The following is a 15,435-nucleotide window of genomic DNA, read 5'->3' on the forward strand; positions in this document are numbered from 1 at the left end:
TGTGTGTGTGTGTGTGTGTGTGTGCGTTAAGATAATACTGTAGCTGGGTTTTATCATAGAATGTCAGGCAGTGGCTGTTCTATCCTAGGCTCCAGCCAACGTCATTAAATAACCAGTAGAGAGCCTGTGGGTCTTTCTGCTGGTCACTAGGTTTGTCTTGTAAACATCCTTTCATTGTTCTCACCAGGTATTTGATGCCAGCACTCTCAGCTACAGCACCAGGGTGAAATGGTTTGTCATCTGCTTTGCCGGAGGCATCCTGTGTTCAATACTTGTGAGTGTATCTGCCTTTTTAGTTGAACCTTTATTTAATGCAATGTCTGACTTTAGGAATGCAGATCTGTGTACATAACATATTAATGCTGTGAGCCATGATCCGCGTTATCTTTCCTTGTGCTATGTTTGGTTTGTAGAAGGCACTATAAAACTCTTTAAGTTATGAAAATGGCTCCCCGCAAATGTCATTAAAACAAATTCCTGTTCTCTTGCTTGTAGATTAAAGTAATTGACACATGTCACTTGTACTTAATTAAAACATAATGGTGTCTTGCTGTCAGGAAAGAGTTGAAATTAGTTTGTAGAGTGTAGTTTGCAGTTTAAATTACAGAAAGTCTTGTCACAGACAGCACTTTCAACCGTTGGACGCCACCGAGATAGGTATTTGCAACGTGAGTTTACTGCATAACAGAACCTGTGTAGGCCTGGGTTCAGACGAACAAGAACAAGAAGTATCTTGATGTAGCTTCCATTCATACATTTAAAAATACTTACCTTTTATCCAAAGCAACAGACTGCCCCATGCAACTTTTTCTGTAGAGTTAAGCCATGTCCAGGATTTTCTCCTTTTTCTGAAATGCAGTTATTAGCTGCAGGCTATTTTAATGTCCTTACAGACCCCAATTAACACTTGAGTGAATGTTATTTGCTGCATTTCCTTAAAAGCTAAATTAATAACCATGTTCTCTGAATGTCATCCCTCCCTTGATGAAATGCATACCCTATTCACACTCATTGTGTCAACAGTTGTCTTCAATGAATGATCCAAATTAAGAACATGCATGTTGATTATAACACCACTTAGGCATTGACTCTTAACCAAAGCCTTCTAGTATTTTGACACTAGGGGGAGCCCATCGTGTTTCAGTAAAACCACATGACAGCTCACAGAAGTCCTTGATGTTTTTGTTTGTTCCAAGAAAGAAATAACATAAAACGTACGCCTTCAGTCTTATTAATGTCCAGGATTCTTTTGGCTACTTTGCATTTATCCCTATATGAAGTGTGGGACATTATTCCGTCTTGCTGACAGAGACTGTTTTGCTGTTTTATCAGGGTACAGCTCTGCTGTTCGTTCCAAATGGAATCAAGCTTTTTGCCGTCTTCTACACGCTAGGAAATGTCGCAGCTCTTTCCAGGTAAGAGTCTTCAGAATTATAATGTCATGATATATTTATCTTACCAGTATGGCGCACTGCCAGGAAGACAACAAATGATGAGCATACACTCTGAAATAGTTTAGATGACTGACACACTACTTACACACTAGTTACAGTCAGCCTTGGCACAGCTACACATTTCTCCCTAGTTTTGCTTCCAGGCTGTTTATCAAGAAGACAGATAACATCAAGTACTGTAATGTTACCGTCTCCTCTGTGCACTCATCACCTGTTGCTCAGAGTTAAAAGCACAGTGTCTAAGGGACCATGTGATGTTATCATTTTGGATTCATCTGATGCATTTATATTTTTATGATTACATAACAGTTGGCACTGCTGGTTCTGCTCCTTTAAGTGGCTCTCCCTTCGCCGCACAACACGCCGGTTAATCACCAGATTACCTATGACTAAGGATGGCACAATTTGATCAGAGCAGTCACTCTCATTGCAAAGTGGTAATATTGCAGCTAATTGGGATGATTTAATTGTGGATTTTTTATAATTATTTGATTAATTTTGCAGCCCTGCATCTTAATTGTATGTTGCTTAAAAGACAGTAGGAAATGGTCAGGGATAAAGAGACAGGGGAACAGACTGACATTTCTGTGTCTCCTAATAGTTTGTTTTGATATCTGCCTCTAAGTAGACCAGACAGTGTTTGCTGTCATCATTATTTGTATACAATTCCCTTCCAGTAACCGGACGCCATACTTTCAAGTCTGTGTGCCCTCACACAGGCAACCTCTAATCTTTCTTTGCGTTATATTCTGATTTGCAATAAACCAAACTTGTAACTGAACACAATAAAAGTCAAGTCGGTCTAAAGGTTTCCTTTTTGTGGTATAACATTAGTTCAGCAAGTGTTTGTAGGATCTGTCTGTGTGCTCTAATTACGTTGCTACACTGATATAAGGACACTACGGTATACTGGATTTTACATCATTATGGATTATTTAGTATAGATAAGCCGAGGACCAAATGTAATCATTATGTCTTTGACTTTAACAGTGACCCATTGATGAGGGGATTTTTGTTTTTGTTTTCTCAGACAGGGCAGTCTCTATTTTCAGGTATCATATGTCCAGAAGGTTTAGATGCGTCAAGAAACTGGGTCACCTTCTGCTTTCATAGCCCAGGTTACCGACCCAAAGCAACACAGTGTCATATTTTAAGGATCTTAATGCGTTTTTGTCTGTATGTAACTTTGACAGCAAGACAGAGACCATTGGTTCCTTCATTTCAACAATAGTAGTTGAAGGTTATGTCAAAAATAAAAGTCAGTGTTGTGATGGATCACATGCAAGTGTCGTAATAACAAAACGGTACATATATCTAACATGTATTGTCTTTTCTGTCAACAACATGACCCCCTTAGGACAAGCAATATAAGTGTGCGGCTTTGAAAAAGTCACGTCAGTTATATAAATTTAATGTGGTAGATATTTTTACATTTATAGATTCTACAGCATTGGTTTCATATCAGTATTGGCATCACGATTTCTGTCATCCTGCTCCCTAATCCACAGTAGCAGCATGTGCGTGGTTATCCTTAGTGTCTGTCATATTGACCAGTTAATAAGCATCCGTCCCTCTCAGCAGACAAGTAGAAAGAGCCTGCGTCAACACAGACTAACAGATGTGACGCTACACAGACTCCCTCTTCCCACTCAGCTCTGTATGCCTCATCAGCGGGGAAAGCCTTAGTCTTCTTACATTTACTAACGTCACACATGCATCATTTAGTAGGTTTTGAATGCGTCATTGTGGCGTTTGGAATGAAATATTTACCCCCCCCTCCCCCATAATTGCAACATGTAGCGTAAATTAGATTACAGGAGCGCCACGATTCTGATGTCCCTCTGAGATTTGTTTGTGCGTGCACACACACACACACAGACCATTCTAAAATCCACCTAGACCATATCGTTTTATATAGAGTAATAATTTTCTGATATTTTAAAGTGATAAACACAGATTTTTGACCTGAAATATTGAATATTATGGAGGTGTAATAAAATGTGTGTGAGAAACTGGGAATCCTTCAACTAATATACGCACGGTGGAACAGGCAATGAGAATACACCACAGGGATGAATGCTTAGAATCTAGTATGAAGACATAATAATGAATGCAATAATTAAATAGATTAACATTTTAAGCAACAGGCCAGTGTATGTTTTTTGCTGATGTTTAATAAGTGTAACTTGTCTGTTTTGTTCCTCTAAAGCACCTGCTTCCTAATGGGACCCATAAAACAGCTGAAGCGCATGTTTGAAAAAACAAGACTGATAGCCACCCTTGTTATGCTGGTAAATACAATGTGTTTAATGTTACTTTGGACCTTAAGTTGAGCCCAATTTGTGTCACTGCATATTTAGGTTTTATCTTGCTGTATATTGGAAAGTATGCCGTACCTTGTTTCCAATAGAAATGAAGTGTTCGATAGCAAGTATATAACTAATACAACAAGATAACCATTCATTTTGTCTATTGCCAGCTCTGCTTTGCCTTAACTCTTTGTGCAGTGTTTTGGGTAAGTAATATATAGTTTTTAAAGCCAGTGCCAGTCTTAACTTTTTTAGTGCACTGTCTAGTGTTGTTCTAATAGTGTTGTCCACTATTAGAATAACCAGTTTGTGTTTTCTTCTACAGTGGCATAAAAAAGGGCTGGCTATCATCTTCTGTATTCTGCAGTTTTTGGCAATGACGTGGTAAGTGTAACCGGCAATCTCTTTGCTGTAGCACAGTTGGCAATTAATTTACTCATCATCACTCACACCTACTCCCATGAAGCCATCTTTCGTGATAAAGAACTTTTGCACCAGCCTTGCATCAAATGTCTGTGAGCTGTGTTGATCACACTGCTGTTGCTTTAATGGCCCTGACACACCGATGGCTGACCTTTGGCAGAAAAGGCAGTCAGACTGACTCCGAGAGTTGGTCAAAAAAGTGCCTCGGAACACACCAAAGCAATGCAGACTGCCGACGGCCGCTGATTGGACAAACATGTCATGTGGGTCTGGTTTTTCCGGAAATTCACAGCCAGATTGTCATGGCGTCTTGTTCAGAATACCACCTTATATTTGACTAAAATTGCTCACTTAAACGTGTTTCTTAAAACATTTTAAGCGCGAAATACAGGCCATTCAGTCGCTGGATCTGTCTTCATTTCAGATCAACAAAGGTCAGTTTAAAAGATTTTTGTCCAATTTTGAGAATCTAGTCACGCTCATTCTGCTAGTTATTTCCGGGTTAGCACTTCACCAATCAGATTGGTCAGTTGAGTCCAACTGCCGGCAGGGCCCGCCTTCCGACCAAACAATGTCAGTTTTGGCCAAAATGAAGGCTGACGGCTCCTCACACTAAACAGACTCGGGTCACTGACCTCGCCAGACTTTCCGATGGCTGATTATCGGGTCAGTGTGTCAGGGCCTTCAGCGGACTTACTGCTATTGGCACGTGTACGGCTATAAATGGTTAAACTTCAACAATTTCTTATTGTTTTGGAGCAACATAGCTTCAGTGTAGTTCAAGATTTTTTCAAAGCATACATATCCCATGTAATTGTCATGTAGTAGTAATAATTAGATGCACATATAAGGTAATATGACCTGCGACATCTGCTTGACATTTACTGTACCTGTTGAGTGATGTTGTAAAAAGACTGGTACAGGTACTGTAGGATGCCAGGCATTATGGTACAGTAGGTCAGTATATTTTCGGCCCGTAGAGGAAGAAGCATGCCAGGATCAATGTAGACTTACATGGAGACGTTGAGACAGACAGGTGTTAGTGCCTGTGTTGTTTACACATAACACAAAGTTGCTGCCAGCTATCTCTAGGGTCATTACTACTGTACTAATAAAATCACAGGTAAATGGTCCAATGAGAAAACATGGCACCCATCCCGGAGTCCTTAATTAGTTTTATACTTGTCTTTAAATGTGTCAAATAAAAAACCTAAACCATTTTAATGTCTCTCACTCACATGCGAAACACATCTACACACTCGCACAGTGCGTTTTTACCATTTAGACGGGAACGCGACAGTGGAGCGTTATAAGATTTTCACTCTGGAGGGTGGTTTCAGTTATTTGAGCCGTTGCCGTCTAAACAAAAGGCACTTCTGATAAAAAATAATTTTAGGTTTTCACCCGCTAGCGTATTCGTGTAAACAGAGCCTAATTGTCATTTATGAAGAAAAAGTTCCAATCTCTATTTTCTTACTTCTCAAAATTTGAGGGTTTGCTGCTTTATGTCAAATATCTTTGGGTTTTATGCAGTTGGTCGGACAAACAGACATTATCTTTGGTTCTGGGAAATTGGAACGGGATTTCCTTACCCTTTTCTGGTTTTCGTAATATATTATAACTAATACCATATATATATATATATATATATATATTTATATATATATATATATATATATATATATATATATAATGACTAAACCATTGATTAAATGTGAAAATATTAGACTCAGTCAATAATAGTTAGTTGCAGCTCCTGGTGTTCATACTAGTTTTAAGTCCGTCTTAAATGTGTCTTTTCAAAAGAGTACATATAGTAATAAGGTCAGTGGGGTTAAGTTCCACCATAGTAGTGAATAAAAAGACCTTTGAGTGATGCGCATGGGCATGTCATCACTTGTATGTTCATTAATTTGAACATATTTGCACAGAAGTAACAAAAGATGTTTAGTGTGTGAATGGGCATGGAGCCCCCCAGCAACTCAGGAGGAAGAGAATGGACAATTTCACTGCATCACTGAGCAGGACTGTGTCAGCCTCATAACTAGGCTGCTTTTGCACCTACATGTTGTACATTCACTTCCACTCTGCCTGCGTTCTCCGAGGCATCACCATGGTAACCACAAGTCACACATCTCAAGCTCATTCTTAACAGACTGGGGGGCATAGTGCACTCCCACGCAGGCACTCAGACGTCTGTGTGAAGGTGGTTCTGTAGTAATACGTCGCCACTGATCCACACACGGATTGGGGCAAAGTCCACGCCTCAGGCTGAGTTCAGTGAAGTAACCGTATGACACTGAAGCACTACTGACTGGCACAAGTGATATAGAGTATGGCAGGCAGTGGGAAGTTAATACCAACAGCACTGATAGCTTAACATTAAACACTAACTTGTTCAGTTTACCTATTTAGTTTAGACATTCATGAGAACATTTAATTAAATAAGTTGACAGTCATGCTAGTCAATCATTTAACTGCTGTACCAGATTCCTCACATATAAATAAATATGTTAAGTGTCCAGGCCTTTTTTTGTGCTAAACTTTAGCTATAATCCTTTCTAGTAAGGGGTATGGTGTTTTTGTTGTACTTGGTGTTTGGCTACCAATCTGTCTGGGGGGCGGTAGTGTTGTGCAAAGATTACAGTGTATCTAATTCATTCTCAATCATGTTTGGTTAATTCCTTTGCTGGGCGACATCAAAGACCCTTCAGATTCTGATTAAGGCTTGATGGAGCATTTAAATGCATATTTAGTTTTGGTGTGTTGCTCATCAGAAAGCCATTATTATGCTGCTAATAATACCCAAATCCACTTTAGGTCCTGCTTTTTCTGTGGTGTTTTTTATCCTTGTAATCTAAACTGTCTTAGACATCACATCATTACAACCTCATGACGTGCAGACAAGCATCTTTAAAACACACTGGAACTTTAAGTTTAAGCTAAGATCCTGGGGTTTCCAATGATACCAAATACATGTTGTAATTACAGGAAGATGTTTACTGTAATCTACAAGGCATCTTGGATTGTCTATGTAATTATGAAGGTTTTGAAATCCTATTTCACTAATGTGGCCGTACAGCATCGATAACAAAATCCAACTTTGAAGCCCTCCAACTGAAAACAAATATGAAACACACAGAATATCTTTCCTCAGCTTGTGTTTAGTTTGACATACTCAGTCTCTAAATATGTGCGTTTTTCTATTTAACTAGTATCTTCTTCTACAGTCAGTAATTTGTCATTCTTTTTCCGTTTTTAGGTATAGCATCTCTTACATTCCATTTGCCAGGTAAGACAACATGTGATGTGCATCTGTCCTTTATTTTTCATTCAGTTGTATGTGATGCTTACTGAATTAATTATATCTATAAGATTTACCATTTATATATCTTAACAATGCCCTGTCTACAAATGACACTATAGGGAAAATATTATGAGTGACCCTTCAATAAAAACATGTTTTCATTTACCTCCAAACACTGTTTGCCTCCACCATATGGCAGTAATCCCCCCTCTACGACTAGTGCAGGCACTTAGTGTCAAGCAAATGGCAGCTTGTTGTTTCACACTCTTCTGTGCTTTAGCCCTGTGAGCCTGCTTTATCCATAATATCTAGATTAAATCATTTCTTATGGAATAATGCTCTTTCAGCCAGATTTAGCAACATATTTCTCTCCCTATGTAGCTTTTATATTGCTTGTGATGAGATTATATTAAGCTCTATAGGGTTAAAGCACAATGCAACATTTTGATTTAGATCAAGACCCAAATAGGCTGCCCTGCATAAGAGACCAGGATAAAAAAAAATATATTATACATAATAGAAGTCCTCATTACTTACTTGCTTTGTCTTTTTGTAGATAATGTGATATTATATAGAGCCTAACAGCCTTGAAATCTTACAGCAATTGACTTTGTAATTTCTTCAAAGTACACCACAGTAAAGAATTTAATTGAAACAAAATACTCTTCTGTACTTGAATGTTCACTTCTCAAATTGTGCCATGTGGGGTACCACCTGAAGGCTTTTCCCAAGCCAAGCAGGGGGTATGATGTTGTTTTGTCGGTCCAGCTGTAAGCAGGGTTATGTCTCATTTGGGGAAGGGGCCAGAGCCCCCATGCAGCCCCACCCACTAAGTGCCTCGTGTATTTGGGCAAACCTTATAATCCATCCTGACAGCTGAGAGACGTCCCATAACCATTCCGAGTTCCCCCTCCCCCAACCCAAATGCTAACAACAATGCAAAGCTGGGACAAAGACATGTTCCTGTGCCACCCTTCTAAAATACCAAATTCCTACAGAGAAATGCAAATTGAACTGCAAGTTTTTGGGGCTGACTATTGAAATCCTGATGATTACTTTTTTTTTGTTACTCCTTTTATTATATTTTGTATTTTTTTGTCAACACATTATTATCCTCTCTCTTTAAGCTTCTTACTTTAATCCATTTTTCATTTAATTTAGATGTATCTCTTTATTTTTTGCCATGTTGTTACAGAGCAGCATATTTCGATCACAGACCTGTATCCCTCTGAGTTAAAAAGCATTAGACTGCAGTCTCCCAATTCTGGTCTTTGGTCACACAAACCGATACCTGGCATGCCACAAAACCATATGGCCAATGGTCTTGATCCTTTAATGTATTTTACCTTGTGGCCTATTTATAACTTCTCAAGCCAACCTGCTGCATGTGCACTTCCCACAGTGCTTTAAGGATAATGTTGCTCTGATATTTAATCAGAAATGGGGGGGAAAGTCCTTGCTCATTTATTCATGCAGTGTTTGGGGAAACAAAAATAGCATCAAGCCTCAAGTGATTACATAAAACAAATGTCAGGCTGTACTCGAGGAAGGATTCTGGTGTTGAATGTTTTTTGTCTACATCAGAGGGACTAACGGGAGCATTTGGAGGAGCAAGTCTCCTGTCTGTCCTCCGACCTCCCCTCCTCCCTCTCAGACTGCTTATGATCCCCCCTTCTCCTTTTAACCTTGACTGGTTTCACACCTCCTCCACCGAAATGTGATTGTGGCTAGAGGCGAAGTCTGCATAGCAACACACCGATGGCAAGAGAAAACCGTGTGAGGGGAAGCAGAGCAGGCAATGACGATCCCTGGTTACCATGGTGATCGCTCGTATTGCATCATCCCTCAACACAGAGTACCTGGAGAAAGAGAGCCCCCATCACTCTGAACATGTGGTGCTTCCCCGCCAAAACATGCTCACTTATTCATGACGAGCCCCACCCAAATTGGTGGTAGTGGATTTTTGTCACTTTTAATTTTGTATGCATGACAACATTTTGCGTACTTTTTTATTTTTTTTAGAACCACACTCAGGTAACATTCCCTCCCATTGTTTTTTCTTCTGTTTCTTGTCTTTTTTTCATTGGTTAAAATGCAGGCTGTTATTCAGACATTTTCTTTTGTCTTGTTTTACAGGGATGCTGTGATGAAATGCTTCACAACCTGTCTGAGTTAGGACTCCTTAATCCACAATTTGGGAAGACTGGTCCTAATATTGAAACTGTAAGGAACAGTGGCTCTGTAAAATATGCATCTTTTGTTGTTTATACAATATATCTCCAGATTTTTACTATGGCTTGTTCAATACTGTGAATCCTCGCTTTTTAAGTCTAACTGAAGGTCTATAACTATAATCAGATTATATCACTTATCTTTTGCTTCTAAAGTGAAAGAAGTGCCTTTTAATATATTTAAAAGATTTTATACCAATTACTGTAAGTGCAGGGAAATTATTTTGACTTTGCTATAATTAACAACACAAGTGTCCTCATATGAATGAATAGGTTCGATGTCGACATTGACCAACCATACATGACAACCATATGCATTTAACAGTGTGAAATTCCATTTTCCATTTTTAAACGGTGTTCTGACTTCTTACAAGCATCATTAAAACAGTTGGCCTTTGCTCCTTCTGTCTGTGTGCGAGGCACTGATACATGAAGAGGCTCTCAGATGCTATTCCAGATAGATAGATAGATAGATAGATAGATAGATAGATAGATAGATAGATAGATAGATAGATAGATAGATAGAAAGAATTATCTTAGGCAAATGAGGCACTACTTCACTGATGATGCACTGGGATATATGATACCCACAGGTCTTTTGAGTTTATCCAGCTAAATATATTAAAAAGCAGCTCCTGTCTAGTCTGTTCATCTGTATGCGTGTTTGAACACACCTGCCCCCCCTTAGCTCAATAAATTACATTAAAATGACTTCTCCTCTTTAAATTTGATTTCCTGCCAGATGAAGCAGTGACCCCCGTTAGTTGCGCTTTTCTGAGCATTGTGATTTTGATGTGACCTAATAACCCAGAATAGCTTGCATTGAGTTCCCTATATTGCTTTGGCATGATGGCATAGCCTTTGAGGATGCGGTTGTCATGACAACCTCCCCTGGAAGATGCCTAACCTCAGCCTTCCCCCCATCTGTGGTGCAATGTTCACATTATCCTGAGGAAGTGTGCTGTTTTAATTTTATAGAATACCTTGGACCGGCAGTCAGTCATTGTTATAAAAAAATATATTTTAAAAACTGTATTATGCATCCTGTTTTCCTGTGTCTTAGCTGCAGGATTTGTTCAAGGTTTAATATGCCTCCACGTTTTCTTTCTGCTTGATGCGACTAAATAACAGGATTTCACTTCCTGTTGTGCAGCCCCCACAGCTTGATTAGACGCTTGTATAACGTGGTGGTGGATTAGCACGGATAAAATCTCCCCTCTATACTACTTGTTCAACTAACTTGGCAGACACCCAGCAAATCCTTGAGCAATTAATCTAAGGGATGAAATAATTCTGTTGAGTGAAGCTTGTTTTTGTGATCGGTTTTCTTTGCCTGCTATTTTTGGATTACGGCAAAGTTTAAGGATGGAGGGGAAGTACCCTGACCTCAGCAAGCAATCTGTTATTCTCCCAACTGTTTCCTTTTTTATTACATCTAATCCATTGTAAAGTCAGAGAGGAGAGGGATCCCACGCCACAACAACCACTTATTTAAAACAAGCCTGTGTTCCCCTTCGCCCTATTTCTCCAGCTCATCTTGAAAAAAATAATCTATAACTCTGTGCCTTTTTTTGGGGGGGGGGGGATTATTCCAAGAGTGAGTCAGTGGACTGTTGGCCTAAATTGTGTTTTGGTTTTGTTGGAAAATGTTGAGCTACTGAAACACAGCTCTAGTCTGCATTGTGGAGAAATTCAAACAAAACATGTTGGGAAAAATCACATTGAATCAATTGTGGAACTGTCTGCGTGGATGTGCAGATAACAGCAGAAAGGATGGAAACGATTAGCGTAGATTATTTGTATTTTTTTGTATAGACCGAATGGCTGAAAGAACAGATCGGTAAATTGATATTTCAGAATATAATGACTGACTGGAAGGACTGAGCTAATGACATGGTTTGTTAGTTCAAGGACAGAATTGGATTATTTTATATATACAGTATATGTAAGGTATAGTCCTACCTTGGACTACTTTAACTGAATAATATGAGATAGAGATGAATAATGCACATTTTGTGTGTTATAATGCAAACATGTTTACAGATTGTCTTACAATGAGTTTCAACGTTGAGGTACATTTTAGTAGAAAAGGATTTAAAATTATGTTTGTTTCTCCTAAATGTCTTATGAATTTGTCTATTTAAAATTACAATTTCACTAACTAAGAATAGGTTAAAAAAAATGTGTCACTTTTAATACCCTTGGTCACTTTTAGGTTACAAATAGATCCACTTACACCATAGTTCTTGATGTTATTCAAACTGATAATCTAAACAATGTGTGTTTCCAATGACTGTAAAACACCGGAGGCGCTGTAAGAAAAGATGAGGTGGATGTCGCTCATCGCTTCAGGAAGTTATTGGAAATTATGAAATGACATCAACACAGTTTTTTCCTGGCTTTGTTTGGTGCTTCTCCTGACCACGCCTTCCTGCCGACTCCATCATAAAGCACCCAGGCCGTGTGTGTGTGCGCACCAGTTGAACTCCAGTTAGTGTGGACAACAGGTGCACTACAGCCTCTCTCGTCCTCGCTGTCGGATAATGCCCGCAGAGCGCCTCTCATCGCTTTGCGCATGCAGGGCTTCCTCGTTTGCACTCTGAACATTTGCACGTTTTTGTATCCTGATCACTTCCAGCCACAAAAATGCCTTTTCCGCCCATCAGCCTCCATCAGCGGATCTCCTCTCCTGGCAGGGAACTATTCGGGAAAAAGAAAGCCAACGGAGTGCCTCCTCACAATGAGCTGACCAGCAAATCCGGCGGAGAGAAAGGGGGGTCCGAGAAGGAGAAGCAGTCATCTTCTTGGACATCGGCGAATTTAAGGAATTTGGGGCGAAAAGCCCAGCCAGAGAAAAGTAGAGGCTCAGCTCAGAAGGCGGGTGCCGGTCAGGAGACCCAGGGAAAGAGCTCCTGGCTGTCGGTACCCAAACCTCAGGACTTGTCGGAAGGAGTCAGGCGCTCCAGCTCCATGGACTCCGCCAGACACCTCCACGGCAAAGAGGAAGGGAAGAAGGAGATTCAGTTTACCCTCAGTCTCACCCCTGAAGCCATTCTTGTCATCCAAAAACGCAATCTAGAAAAGCAGATGATGGCAAAGCAGCAGAAGTGTTGCGCTTCCGCGGACTTTCGACACAGGCGAGTTTTTCCATCCAAAAAGGCGCACGGAGCGTCCAAGGGCTGCGCTCCCACCGCCAAAGTGGAAAGCGCCGAGCAGGACATTACAGCCATCGTTAAAATCTCTCTTTTGAATGACCAGTATAAGTACGACGATGTGGAGTATGAAGAAGAGGACGGAGATGTGGACGAGACGGTTGTGAGGAAATGTAAAGAGTGGCTCAAAGGGGTCGAAAATGCCGCTGCTTTGGGAAAAGTCGACAAACTTTCAGCACTCCCGCACCTTAAAGGCTGCTGACGCCTGACTTCATATTTCAATTTCTAAACAGCTGACTGACGTGATGAAGGACTCGTGAAAACCGTGCACCGATTGGCAATGTAGGCCTGCTGCAATGGCATCTCAAATCTGACTCCTGTTAATTAAACGATTAGGGAATGAGGGAATAACATCCACTCCAGAGGAATCCCAATTTGTTTCTGGGTTATGTACTAAAATAGATGTCACACAAAAGTGAAGAAAATTGAAGAAACATGAAAATAGTTGAGTAAATAGCAAATGAATAATAGGGGCATTTGACATCCTCTCGCCTCAACAAAAATAAGATGTTAAAGCTTAATTGCAGCCTGTGGCTCGGCCAACAGGGCTTCTTATGGCTTTCCGAGTGTAATGCCTATTCAATGTGTTCTTGAAGTTTGAACTGAATACCTTGATATTCTTGTCCTTTGCACATGGTTTTGTTTTCAGTGAGGCGCCTGTGGATTGGCAGAGGGGTTTGCGTAAAGGGACGCGAAACCGTTCCTTTGTGTGGAGAACAATAAGCTGTCAACAACAGGGTTTTATATGCGCCTGCTGCTCAAACCAAACGGGACTGTTTATTTTTCTCTAAGAGGGTTACCTTTTGTAGGGATTTATCAGCGATTTACAGTATTTAATATTTACTAAATATTTGTGCTGTCAGACGTTTTCTCAGCTGATGATTTTATGCCATTTGAAGTAAGTTTTTTTTTTTAATCTTGCAAGTGTCACTGACCGTTTTAAATCTTTTCAACGCTGATTTGTGTTGTGCCTTTTGAATGAGTCTGTTACATAATGCTGATTTGCAGTCACTTAGATTTCTTTCACAGTCTGGCCAGTTCCCAGATTGTATTTTAAAGGATTTTTTTGTTGCCACTGTAGCTACCTGAGGCCATCCAGGCATTAGTGTCCTAAGCTTCTCAGATTTCCCTGTTAAGCAGGGCTGACCAGTGTACTGTGGGGCCCAGGTGCATGATCCCTTCAGGAAATTACCTCCAGTCTGCTTTACTTTTGTTATAACAAACAAAACAATGTATGTAGCTACAGGAGATAAATAGGGTTGGCAACAAATATCTGGGAGTTAATATCACCCAAAGTGCCAGAACTATATGGTTTGCAGCAAAGGTATTCCCAGTTTGAACTGACGTCTTAATCCTGACATTCCTATACTCATGTGGGACTCACTGAACTGTAAGAGCTATGTTAATGCTATAAGTAGTAATGAACCCTGTGTAGCCTACTCCTGAGAGAGAAACAGCTGGCCAGGGACCAGTTGAGGGCTGCAAAACCAACCAGTATTTGACTGTTTTTAGCCAAAAAACTGAATACGATGAACAAGATTTAAAGAGAAATTAGGCTATGAAGACACTATTCGCTTCTTTCTTGGTTCTTTTCAGCTGCTTATGTTTTATCGAATTGAACATTAGCCAGTCAAGTGGAACTTTGAAGGAAACTGCAATCCAGCCTTGGACACACATTAAATCTTCATGCAGGGTCATACCATATAGGTGTGTTTGTGTGTACAGTGTGTTCCTTACAATAAGGTTGAACTCTTTTCCATTGTTCCCTGTAACTTGGTAACCACAGTTTTACACTGAGTGTGTTCCACTTTAAAGCCACACACAAGACAGAGGCGTGCCAGCTTTAAGACATTAGAGTGTTTGAAAAGCCCACACACCAACAACTGGTAAGCTATTTTTGAAAAATGATTTATAACCTCAGGTAACATTGTCATTTGATATTATTTGGGAATTTGATACCAACATGTCAATAATCTTTTCTTTAAAGCGTACCCTCAATGGTGGATTGCTATGAGAGCTAAGTGCAAAAACATTCTTCAAGCAAGCAATCTGCCCTCTATTTTGGAAAAAAAAACCTGTCAGAAAGGTATTTTATATAACCCGTTCATCACCACTGAGAGTTTCATATATTATTCCGCTGTTATCCTGTTAATTTCCATCTTATTCAGGAATGACATACATAAAGTAATCAGGTGCCAAATACGTGTCCTGTATACATTGTTATTGTGGTACAGTACATGACATTCCAGATTTCATGTGAGTAGACAAACAAGCTGCCAGAATAAAGCATCATGTCTGTTCAGATGTTCCCATTCAGTGTCACAAAGGGGTTTTATTGTCGCATGTTGCGGACTGAGATCATGGCTGAGCCTGTGCAGCGTGTACCAAGACCCGTTCGGTTCTCCGTGGCTCCTGTGATGATAATATCTACTGGCTCGTGACTGAAAGTAATGTAATCCTCCTCTATTGTGTCATTTCAATTGTGGCCTTGTTTATGTG

At 40.0% G+C, this 15,435-nt stretch overlaps 2 protein-coding genes across 2 annotated transcripts in view; both read left to right on the forward strand.

Annotated features, from left to right (window-relative positions):
* Positions 1–11,240, forward strand: part of sft2d1 (SFT2 domain containing 1) — a 12,208-nt gene extending 968 nt beyond the window's left edge. Inside the window, exons 2-8 of the mRNA XM_032541137.1 lie at positions 188–274; positions 1,333–1,415; positions 3,664–3,745; positions 3,934–3,969; positions 4,089–4,147; positions 7,449–7,478; positions 9,630–11,240. Coding sequence (XP_032397028.1) covers positions 188–274; positions 1,333–1,415; positions 3,664–3,745; positions 3,934–3,969; positions 4,089–4,147; positions 7,449–7,478; positions 9,630–9,669 — 417 coding nt within the window. The 3' untranslated portion in view covers positions 9,670–11,240. The remainder of the gene's footprint in view (positions 1–187; positions 275–1,332; positions 1,416–3,663; positions 3,746–3,933; positions 3,970–4,088; positions 4,148–7,448; positions 7,479–9,629) is intronic.
* A 975-nt stretch (positions 11,241–12,215) lies between these two features.
* prr18 (proline rich 18) lies at positions 12,216–15,244 on the forward strand. Its single transcript, XM_032541135.1, has one exon. The coding sequence runs from the start codon at positions 12,371–12,373 to the stop codon at positions 13,136–13,138; it is 768 nt and encodes a 255-aa protein (XP_032397026.1). The 5' UTR covers positions 12,216–12,370; the 3' UTR covers positions 13,139–15,244.
* Positions 15,245–15,435: the final 191 nt, after the last annotated feature.

The sequence above is a fragment of the Etheostoma spectabile genome, chromosome 17 (assembly GCF_008692095.1).
Source record: "Etheostoma spectabile isolate EspeVRDwgs_2016 chromosome 17, UIUC_Espe_1.0, whole genome shotgun sequence".
NCBI classification, from domain to species: domain Eukaryota; kingdom Metazoa; phylum Chordata; class Actinopteri; order Perciformes; family Percidae; genus Etheostoma; species Etheostoma spectabile.